The sequence below is a fragment of the Rutidosis leptorrhynchoides genome, chromosome 2, assembly GCF_046630445.1.
Source record: "Rutidosis leptorrhynchoides isolate AG116_Rl617_1_P2 chromosome 2, CSIRO_AGI_Rlap_v1, whole genome shotgun sequence".
In the NCBI taxonomy this organism is placed as follows: Eukaryota; Viridiplantae; Streptophyta; class Magnoliopsida; order Asterales; family Asteraceae; genus Rutidosis; species Rutidosis leptorrhynchoides.
In genome coordinates this window covers 192,595,731-192,607,857 of record NC_092334.1, presented here as the reverse complement: position 1 = coordinate 192,607,857, position 12,127 = coordinate 192,595,731, and the positions used below count along the sequence as shown (strand labels likewise).

Here is a 12,127-nt window from a genome sequence, read left to right as displayed (position 1 = left end):
ATATTTAAATTTATAATTATATTTTATTCTTATATGTTTTATTAAATGAAGTATTAATTTAATTATTTAATGTATAGACTTAAAGTAGCTTGAATTATTATTGTATATTTTTATAAATTACTTTATAAAAACTTTATAATATTTGCAATTTTAACGCTCAACATTTTAATTATTCTTTCATCAACATTTTTTAAAGTTTTTAACTACTTTATTTATTTTCTTTATCCACATTATATCATATAAATAATCATTTATTGTTATAATTCTGAACTTATAACTACTAAATACAATTATATTTGTTTATGAAATATTAGTAAAGAGAGAATAAGTATGTGTTTCATATAATTCTATGAAATGGTGCAAGTTTACAAGCATACCATCATGGTGTATTTATACTACTAAGAAATACTATGCAAGTGGTACAAATTTGACTAAAAGTTTGTACAAATTTGACTATCCATATATACATTATTATTTTAATTATCATAACACTCCCCTTTGGATAGAAACTTTGTTTTGGAGATCAACTATAAGTTACTGCCTCGTTAAAAACCTTTGCTAAAGAAAATCCAGTGGGAAAAAACTTTAGCTAAGGGAAAAAAAAGTGCAGTATAGAGTTGTCTCCCCCTCAAGTAGACATCGTTGATTTTTTAAATCTTTTGAATATGTCTCATTCCAATATTGTGAACATGTGTTCTGAAAATAGCAGTTGGGAGTGCTTTGGTGAAAAGATTAGCAGAGTTTTTAATGGATTGAACATATCTCATTTCAATCTGGTTGTTCTTAATGAGATCTTGAGTGTATGAGAAGAATCTAGGAGGTATGTGTTTTGTTCGGTCACTTTTGATATACCCTTCTTTCATCTGTGCTATGCAAGCTGCATTATCTTCATAGATAGTTGTTGGACTTTTATCGCGTTCTAGTCCACAAGAATCAGTAATGAGTTGTGTCATTGATCTCAACCAAAAATATTCCCGAGTAGCTTCATGTAATGCAATCACTTCGGCATGATTTGATGATGTTGCAACAAGTGTTTGTTTTTGAGAACGACATGATATTGCGGTACCTCCATTTAGAAATACATATCCATTTTAAGATTTAGCTTTATGTGGATCAGATAAATAACCTGCATCTGCATAACCAACCAAATCTTGTTTTGATTCGTTAGAATAAAATAATCCTAAATCAGTAGTTCCTCGAAGGTATCGAAATATGTGTTTGATCCCATTCCAGTGTCTTTTGGTAGGAGCTGAGCTGAACCTTGCCAACAAATTAACTGCAAAAGAAATGTCAGGTCTTGTACAATTTGTAAGATACATAAGAGCTCCAATTGCACTAATATATGGTACTTCTGGTCCCAGGATATCTTCATGATCTTCACATGGACGAAATGGATCAGTGTCAACATTAAGTGATCTAACAATCATAGGAGTACTTAATGGTTTTGCCTTGTCCATATTGAATAGTTTTAAAATCTTTTCCGTATAAGTTGTTTGATGTACAAGTAAACCATTAGGCATATGCTCAATCTGCAAACTAAGGCAATACTTGATTTTTCTGAGATCTTTCATTTCAAATTCTTTCTTTAGAAGTTGAATGGCTTCATGGATCTCTTTATTTGTACCTATGATGTTAAGATCATCGACATAAACGGCTATGATCACATATCCGGATGTTGTTTTCTTAATGAATACACATAGGAAAATAAGATTATTGGTATACCCTTTGCTTATCAAGTAATCACTTAATAGTTTATACCACATGCGACCCGATTGTTTCAACTCATATAAAGACCTTTGTAACTTGATTGAGTACATTTCTTTGGGTTTTGCATTGGTTGCTTCTAATACCTTAAATCCTTCAGGTATCTTCATATATATATCACTATCAAGTAATCCATATAGATAAGCAGTCACAACATTCATGAGATGCATTTCTAAATTTTTAGAAACTGCCAGGCTGATTAAGTATCTAAAAGTAATTGCATCCATGACAGGAGAATAAGTTTCCTCATAATCAATTCCTGGTCTTTGAGAAAAACCTTGAGCTACAAGTCTAGCTTTATACCATGTAACTTCATTTTTCTCATTTCTTTTTCGCACAAAAACCCATCTATATCCCACAGGTTTCACATCTTTAGGTGTGAGAATGATAGATCCGAAAACTTTTCTTTTATTGAGCAATTCAAACTCAGCTCGTATTGCTCTTTTCCAATGATCCCAATCATGTCTATTTTGACATTCCATGACAGATTTTGGTTCTGGATCATCATCATCATTCATGATGTCATATGCAACATTATATGAAAATATCTCATCAAGATTTTTCATTTCATTTCGGTTCCATAATATTTTTGAATGTGCATAATTGATTGAAAATTTCATATTGACATCATCAATCTCCTCTGCAGAATGAGTATTGATTTGTGGTTCTTCTTGAACACTTTCTTTTACCTCATTATCATCTGGATTTTTATCTTTAGAACCAATTGGTCTCCCACGTTTCTGGCATGGCAAAGACTCAAGAGTGATATTATTGCCAGCTTTTGGAATTTCAATTCGAGCTGGAGCATTTGCTGCTGGTATATATGATTTAGTCACTCTTTTCGTATCTGTAAATGCATCAGGTAATTTATTCGCAAGTTCTTGCATATGCATTATTTTTTGAACTTCGGTCTCGCATTCTTTTGTGCGAGGATCAAGATACATTAATTGAGGTTCACACCATGAAACATCATTTTCTTTATTTTTTATTTCTCCCCCTAATCTAGGGAACAATGTTTCATTAAAGTAACAATCAGCAAAACGTGCTATAAAAACATCACCTGTCATGGATTCAATATATCTTATGATTGAAGATGTTTCATATCCAACATATATTCCCATCCTTCTTTGAGGACCCATTTTAGTGTGTTGTGGTGGTGCGATAGGAACATAAACCGCACAACCAAATGTTCTAAGGTGGGAAATATTTGGCTGATGGCCAAAAGCAAGTTGCAAGGGAGAATATGTATGACTTGCACTTGGTCTAATGCGAATTAATGATGCAGCATGTAAAATTGCATGACCCCATACAGATACTGGGAGTTTTGTTCTCATTATCAATGGTCTAGCTATTAACTGCAATCGTTTAATTAGTGATTCGGCTAAACCATTTTGTGTATGCACATGAGCAACAGGATGTTCAACAACAATCCCAATAGACATGCAAAAATCATTAAATGCTTGAGATGTAAACTCACCATCATTATCCAATCTCACCTTTTTAATAGTATAATCAGGGAAATGTGCTCTCAATTTAATAATTTGAACAAGAAATTTTGCAAATGCCATGTTTCAACTTGATAATAGACAAACATGAGACCATCTACTAGATGCATCTATTAGGACCATGAAATATCTAAATGGTCCACATGGTGGATGAATTGGTCCACATATATCACCTTGAATTCTTTCAAGAAACATTGGTGATTCTTTTTCAACCTTAAGAGGTGATGGTCTTATTATCAATTTTCCAAGTGAGCATGATGTACATGGGATAATTGCATCATGAGGGATCTTTTGATCCGTCAATGGATGTCCATGTGTATTTTGAATTATTCTTTTCATCATTGTTGATCCTGGATGGCCTAATCTTTCATGCCACAGATTGATCATTGCAGGATCACATACCTTTTCATTAACTACCATGTGTGTTTCTGGTACATTTATATATGTATAATGTAAACCAGAACTAAGTCTTGGTAGTTTTTCAATCACATGCTTCTTGTCAGTGATACTTAAATATTTATCATTTTCTGTAGTCATTGACTGATAATCATATCCATTTTGGTATATGTCAGAGAAGCTTAACAAATTTCTCTTTGACATGGGAGAAAATAAGGTATTTTTTATCAGAAAAATTGTACCATTTGGTAACATGAATTTTGCTTTTCCCATTCCTTTTATTAAATCCGCAGGACCTGATATAGTATGTACCGTTTCTTCTGTTGCTTTAAAATCAGTGAAATATTTTTTAGATTTGAGTATAGTGTGTGTGGTACCACTGTCTGCAATACAAAGATCCCCACCATTTGACTGATTTTGCACTCCAGTAGTGTACATCATGAACGTCAAAATATGAGAAACAAATAATGAGTACATAATTCATCAATATATTACATCCAAAAATATGTTATAAACGAAAGTACATAATAAGGAAACATATAGTAAAGTAGATATGGTATAGATCGTAAATCTACATCCATTTATTTGATATGGACATATAATAGGAAATTTATTCATTAAAGTAGTCACTTGTTGGCTCAGTGATTTTTGTATCAAGGTCATCCACAAGGTTTGCCTCTTTTCCTTTTCCTTTTCCTTTTAGGGATTCCTGATATTGATTAACAGAATATTGATTTGTTCGACAGTTTTTAGACCAATGGCCAATTTTACCACATCGATAACAAGAATCTTCAATATTCTTTGAAGAGCTTCCTTCAACATTATGATTTGTGGGATTGTATGGTGGTTGAAATTTATAATTTTGTGGATTATTATTTCTTTGTCCACGACCACCATAACCATTACGACCACGACCACCACCACGACCATTACCATAAGGGTGATTTCGAACATAGTTATGATTTTTATTATTGTTATGGTAATTTCCATGATGATGGTTTTGGCCAATATGACCACGACCTCGCTCACGTCCTCGTCCAGGTGCATTTTTTTTTATTATTGTTATTATTAATAGCATTAGCTTCAGGGAATGCTAGCGCACCCGTAGGACGAGACTTTTGATTCTTCATCAGTAATTATTTATTCACTTCTGCAACTAAGAGATAAGTTTGAAGTTTGGAAAAGGTTTTGTAATTCTGCAATCTTAAATTTTCTTGTATAGTAATGTTTGCAGAATGCATTGTGGAGAAAGTTTTTTCCATCATATCAGCATCACTTATTTCTTGACCACAGAATTGAAGCTTTGAACGGATCTTGAACATGACCGAGCTGTATTCACTTACCTTTTTAAAGTTTAGTATAAATATGAAGATTAATAGAATAAACATATTATGCATAAATAAAAATTTAAGAATAAACATTAGTATGCATGAAATAAATAATGATTAATTGCATAAGTAATCATAAATGTTAGATAGCATAAATATATATGTTAGTGAAGTTAATAAGAGTTAGATTACAGAAATATGATTCAGGCGGTATAACCGACCATATATAACATAAATATAAATGTTAGTGAAGTTAATAAGAGTTAGATTACAGAAATATAATTCAGGCGGTATAACCGACCATATATAACATAAATATAAATGTTAGTGAAGTTAATAATAGTTAGATTACAGAAATATAATTCAGTCGGTATAACCGACCATATATAACATAAATATAAATGTTAGTTATAATAATATTTACTTTACTAATAAATAATAGAAGATATCGTTAAATATTTTTTTTATTATTATTATTATTACCTTGATTAGTGACTTGCGTTTGCTTAGATAAACCTTGATTATACGGAGCACTTCGTGCTGATAACGTGTTATAATTCTGAACTTATAACTACCAAATACAATTATATTTGTTTATGAAATATTAGTAAAGAGAGAATAAGTATGTGTTTCATATAATTCTATGAAATGGTGCAAGTTTATAAGCATATCATCATGGTGTATTTATACTACTAAGAATACTATGCAAGTGGTACAAAATTGACTAAAAGTTTGTACAAATTTGACTATCCATATATACATTATTATTTTAATTATCATAACATTTATTATATAATCACGATAAAAAAAGACGGTCAATTTAATTTATAATTATAAGAGTTGTTTGATATATTGAATAAATTATTGTTTCTTAGTTATGTTAAAATCATTACGCTAAAACTATTTTTTAGTAAAACTATATAGTTATGTACTAAAGAAAATTTTGTTGACAGCAGAGGGTGGGTCGCCGCTCTGCTTGTATATATCAATAGGATACATATTGTTACTGTTCACAATATTATTTTACTCCATAAATTACAGGGACATTTTAGTCTTTTGCCTCCTGATTTCTTCCCACTTCTTTAACCCCACCAACCTATTCCAGATCATTCCTTTCTAATCCATCTTTTAACATCATTTCTCATTCATAAGTTACATATATATAGTGAATGCTATATAATTAGACATTCAAGTGCTTAAACATCTGGATTCACATTATGAGTGGCATGAAAAACTTAAATCTTTCAACACGAGTCTTTCACACCTATAGAAAACAATAAGTAATACATATTTGCAGTAACAAAAAAAGTTGCACGCACATAAGGTCTTTAGTAGAATTTTTTACCATTACATTTCAGGAGCAAAAGTCCAGACAAAAGTGGCAAACCATGACAAAATCTTAGAAAAGAATACATACATACGATGTAATAATACAACCTTTATTTATTCAAACAATTGGAGTGTGTCGATTGCCATTGTCGTGGCGTCCACTAATCAAAGACTAGCAACAACATAAATACTATGACATGAGAAAACATGAACTGCACTGAAATCATCCGGACCGATTCTTCTCATTGTAGCCGACAAGGTTGGAATAGATATAGATAGATACATGATATCACCCCATTTATGCGGCTACTTGGCTAAACAACAGCCTGCGGATCTGCAAAATAAGGGTCTATATTCAGAAGGTGAAAAAAAAGCCCAAACTTGTTTGTTTAATTTTACGTATGTGCATCAATGAAAATTGTAGGTTATATTAAAGGTCATAACAGGTAATATTTGCCATGGGTCAGATCGGGTTCAACTGAAACACTTGTGTTATTTGTTTTCATATATATTGTGTTAATTTTAGGGCAAATTATATAAAAAGGCAACTTATTTTCCCTGTTTTCTTATTCTAGGTAATATATTTCATTCGGATATAGAAAAATGAGTTTTTTTCAAAAGTTAATCAAAAAGAGGGATGCTGTTAACTTTTGTTAACTTTCTCAGTTAAGTGTCAACTTCGCATAACATGTCAAGTCCTTTATCAACCAACATTTTCAACTCGCGATTTTGACGCACGTTTTCGACTCACGATTCCTACATGTGTTGTTGACGCGCGTTTTTTGAGGCGCTCTCGGACCGCGTTTTTTGAGGCGCGTTTTCGAAGCGCGTTTTTCGGCGCTAAAACGTGCCTCGTAAACGCGCCTCGAAAACGCGCGCCAAAAAACATGCCTCGAAATCGCGAGTTGAAAATGCGCCTCCAAAACATTGTCGAAAACTATGGTAAAAAAAGCGCCTCGAAAACGCAGGTCGAAAACGCATGTAGGAATCGTGCGTCGAAAACGTGCGTCGAAATCGCGAGTTGAAAATGTTGGTCCATAAAGGATTTGACATGTTATGCGAAGTTGACACTTAACTGTGAAATGTTAACAAAAGTTAACGACGCCCCTCTTTTTGATTAACTTTTGAAAAAAGATTCATTTTTTTATATCCGAATGAAATAGATTACCTAGAATAGGAAAACAGGGAAAATAGGTTACCTTTTTATGTAATTTGTCTTTAATTTTATTTTAAAAACAAAAAATATTTATAAATAAATTAACAATAAAATCTTTTAGAACAAACAATATAGGAAGTTGTATGCATTCAAGATGCAATTTGGCAACATTCAACTCATTTGACCCATATCATTTTTAGCTAGCATAACAGATTCACCTTATATGGAAAACCACTTGAAATAGCTGGGTTTGTGAAAAGAATATTAAATATTAAAAAATAATTAAACCTGGATACATATTTACACAGCCTTTGGTGAAGATGATTATGATTAAAGATTATCATCAGAAACTTAACTTGTAAAATTTGGAATTTTTAGTCAACTGGATCATTGTTTTATTGTTTCGTAAAAATGTTTTGAAACAACAAGAAACTTATTTATAAAAATACGTGACACGCGCATAAAACTGGTATGTCATAATGCAATAATTCCTATATTAATATTAATGTGATGTCTCATACCATGGATCGGAACCAACTACCTTAAAAGAATGTTTACGAAAAGGATACGAATATAAGTACCTCTGGAAGTTTCCCACGGAATATAACATCCAAACGAGCATCAAGTGTGTTTTCAAACACAATTTTACCATCTCGAGAAGCCAAAACTACACCTCCAGAGCTGAAAATAATAATAATAAAAAAAATTATAAGGATGTGTTTATCCAAGCAATCAAGTAGACCTTTACAAAAAATAACTATAGAAAGTAGAAAGTATAATAATAATAAAAAAAATTATAAGGATGTGTTTATCCAAGCAATCAAGTAGACCTTTACAAAAAATAACTTTAATTGATAAAATGTAACTAGAAAGTATAGTTTCGAACTCTATAGCATTACTTTATGCCAAGGTTGCAAAACTCGCTACTCGGGAACTACTTGACTTTGGAGGAAATAATCGTCAACTCAGGGATAAATCGGATTGGACTGTTTATACATTTAAATAATAGATTTCAAATTTATGGGTCAAATAGAAAAAAAACCATAAACATAAAATTTAACATAATTGTCTAAAAACATAAAAAAAATCGTTCATTTATTCAAAAAATCTAAAATTCTAGTTTAAATTTGTATTAAAATGTTGACCAATTTTAACTTTAACCGACTTTGACCAACAAACGAGATTTTGACCCATTAACAGAGGTTGACTAATTAATTAAAGGGATTTGGAAATCGAGTAGGTAAGTTCCTAAAAGGGAGTAATAGGGGTTCGATACAACAATGCTTTACGCATAAGTACACTTGAACATTCATTTACCAGGAAAGAGCATGAGGATCATCATGAGAGGGGGCGGGTGGAAGGTGAATGGTGTCAACGATGATCTCGGGTTCATGAACATGTGTTTTATCTGCATATTCTGCCTTTGCTGCATGCAATACAGAATGCACAATATGCACGTCTTCTTTCCGGCAACGCAATAGCACAGCTGGTTCTTTCAGTCTGAGCAAACCCTGAAACACTTAATTTGTTGCCTAAAAATGTTCTACTCAAGAAGATAATCTCACACAAAAAAACATATTAATGAAATGAGTCGTGGTCGGTAAAAGATTATTCGTATTTCCAATATATTCTGAAAGGAAATGATTGCAGATTCACTGAGGTGGATGTTTGGACCGAATTACTTGCGAATACCTCGCTTTGGCTTATTTTTAATAGATTTGCTCAACAATGAAATGGGTCAAATAGTTCGAACGTCTTAATAGTAGTCGATACTTCTGTGTTATTCCACTGACTATTTTATAAAAAGAATAAAAAAAATACAAAAGGTGTATAAAATAACACTTTGCAACCCATCAGACTCACCCATTTTCCCACCTTTACATATAAGCTATTTCAATAACCATACAATAAAAAAAATTAAGTTTAGACATGTTTCTATAGCGTTTGCATCGATCAGGATTCCTTCTCCCTATCTTGACAAAACATTCATACACGGATAGTAAAAAATAGATGAAGTTGTATCGCACGTGTGGATCTAGTAGCATAATTCAATACATTTGTTCATCATTTTCCTCAAATGCACAACTTTAGGTGACATTGTGTTTTCCTATTATTAGGTAATAATAGCTAGATTAATTAGTACCTGGACAATGAGAGATTTCAAAAGACTCGCATAGTCATGATGATGCTGAAACTTTTGATGGCTAACGTTCAAAAGATCCTTTGAAGCTGCCTCTCTCATGGCAGTAACCAAGTCATCCTGTGCTTGAAGGACCTTAATACGAGAAGCATTGAGCTGCATGGAATATTCACTGCAACAAACATTGTGAAATGCAATCAGATACGAGTTATAATCCTTTTCCATTAGATAACAAAAGTTATCTATTAAAAGCCAGATAGTTGAGCAACATTTATATGAAAATTTTACATTTTCTTTCTAACTTCCACTTGCTTCTGTTTGCGTTCATACTCTTGTCGAATCTTCTTTTTCTCTGCCTCCACTAATTGTAACTTCTCAATGTTAAATTCCTAGAGAAGTGAACAATGTAAGCAAACTAAAAATTGGCATATCAAACCACGTACATACTACTCAGAACAAAGCTATTATATATTTTAAATCCTCGGATCAAGATTCAAATTCATGGAAATAGATCGTGTATAATTGCCTTAATTTGATTCCAATTACTATCGGCATTCGTACAGTAATTACCCAGAAGAAACAGATAAATCTATACGCATGTAAAGTACAAGCAAATCACAAATAATCAATTATTTCCGCTAACTTGATATAACTTTTAGATGCAAACATTTGACCCTAAACAAGTACCCACAAAACGTTGCAATCTTTATGCTGATCACAATTCAGCAAACCTAGCTAAGTACACTTAATTCATCAAAAAAATTATAACTCTGTACAAAATTAATATATTTGGATACCAACCCATACTATTTACTAGTTGCAAAGATCCCGCTTTAAATCCCACAAAGATCACCCTAGATTAGCAATTATCGCATACTGATAGGAACTGGGTGGGGGGATACCACATAAGTACCTTGATTGGACCACACTCTTAATGTTAACTAACTGCAACAATAAACGAAAAAAACAAAAAAAACAAAAAAAACAAAAAAAAACTATACCATAAAAGTTTACCATCTACCACTATTTTTAGTATTAAACTGACAATTCAAACTTAGTTACAAATTTGACTTCAGTTCCCCTCCATTGGCTAGTTCATACCACCAAAAACTAAAGTTCCTACAGCAATCAACTAAAATCCAAAAATGCATCATACTAATCACTAGAGATCATAAAGCTATATAATTCAAATTGATTCAATAAATATCAATGCCACTATGTTATTTAACAGTTATATCATACACTTATCACTAAAGATCATTTAATTAGCATGTTGAAACCCTAGATTCCAGCAAATTCGATCACGATATTACTAGATAAAAGTTACGTAAGGCTGAATATAATCATATGAAGTACAGATCATATAAAACAACAGATCCTATTTGACCAAAATTGAGTTGATTTGGTGTAATTAGAAACTAACTTCTTCTGCAGAAACAGAGATCTCGTTGGCTTTTTCATCGGCTTCTTGGCGGATGAATCTGACCATCTGCTGAATCTGTTTGGAGACATCTGAATCATTCATGTTGTTATGGATCTGAATTTGAATTTGGGGAAATCAGAAAGATTTGTGTGTTTGAGAGTTAGAGGGGTTTTTTGGATGATGAGATTGGGGGAGGTGGTTTTTGATTCAACGAGTGGTGATTTTTAAAGATTTCATATAATTTGGTTTTAGTTTAATCGTCGTCACATGATACATGTTCCTACTTTTTTTTTACAATTGGTACTTTGTTTATTTTGAAACTACATAACCAGCTCTTATATTTTGTGTTTTTTATTTCTTTTTTTCTTAACTACATAACCCGTCTTATCTTTTGTTTTGATAAGGCTGGTTTTAACCCAACGTGAAAAAGTGGCGTCAGATGAGGTGAAATTCGATGTGGCACTTTTTTGACGCCCTTGACGTTCCTAACGCGGCGTCAAAATTTGACGCCCGGGACGTCAGTCGAAAATTTGACGGGTGTGTCAAATGTGTTTCAGCCAATCAGATTTTTTCGAATATTTTTATATATTATTAATTAATATATTTTACACCCAACTACCAATAATATTTTACCACATCACCCATTCACAAATTTAACCCTCAAATTTGACACTCCTCTTTATTTAACTTCATCTCTTGACCTTACCACATCACCAAAAGTACATAACTTGCCTTTGACATCACCGCCACGGTTAGAGACAGTCTAAGACTCTTGGTATCAAATAAATTGGCGAAAACCACTCACATAAAGACGATGATGTGGTTGGCGAAAATCAAACAATCAATCTCGGGGAAGATCGGTTAACCAACCTTCAGGAGCTATTTGGAGACGATGCGATTCAACGTCCAATAGGAAGAGAACGATCAAAGAAGACTGCTAAAAAATCCGGTTCGTCTGAGGCGGGTACTTCATCACATGGTACGAACTCTTCCAACTCTTCAAGATTCGACGAGTTGACTTCGAAATGGTCCGACAAAAAGGAAAAAGAAGTGGAGAGGCGAAACAGTGTTATGGATGCAATTGTA

The 12,127-nt window shown here is 32.5% G+C and overlaps 1 protein-coding gene across 1 annotated transcript; it reads right to left on the bottom strand.

Annotated features, from left to right (window-relative positions):
• Window positions 1-6,320: 6,320 nt before the first annotated feature.
• LOC139891618 (V-type proton ATPase subunit E-like) lies at window positions 6,321-11,261 on the bottom strand. The gene is made up of 6 exons (XM_071874594.1): window positions 11,042-11,261; window positions 9,907-10,007; window positions 9,622-9,790; window positions 8,796-8,989; window positions 8,060-8,159; window positions 6,321-6,656 (listed from the first exon to the last, which is right to left on the bottom strand). Exons 1-6 carry the CDS (start codon window positions 11,141-11,143, stop codon window positions 6,621-6,623), a joined length of 702 nt encoding a protein of 233 aa, XP_071730695.1. The 5' UTR covers window positions 11,144-11,261; the 3' UTR covers window positions 6,321-6,620.
• Window positions 11,262-12,127: the final 866 nt, after the last annotated feature.

Coding starts and splice junctions, on each gene's coding strand:
- LOC139891618 (XM_071874594.1), bottom strand. CDS start 11,143: ATGAATGATTCAGATGTCTCCAAACAGATTCAGCAGATGGTCAGATTC. Junction 10,008..11,041: donor TCTCTGTTTCTGCAGAAGAA/GTTAGTTTCTAA, acceptor TCACTTCTCTAG/GAATTTAACATTGAGAAGTT. Junction 6,657..8,059: donor TCCGTGGGAAACTTCCAGAG/GTACTTATATTC, acceptor CTTATTTTGCAG/ATCCGCAGGCTGTTGTTTAG.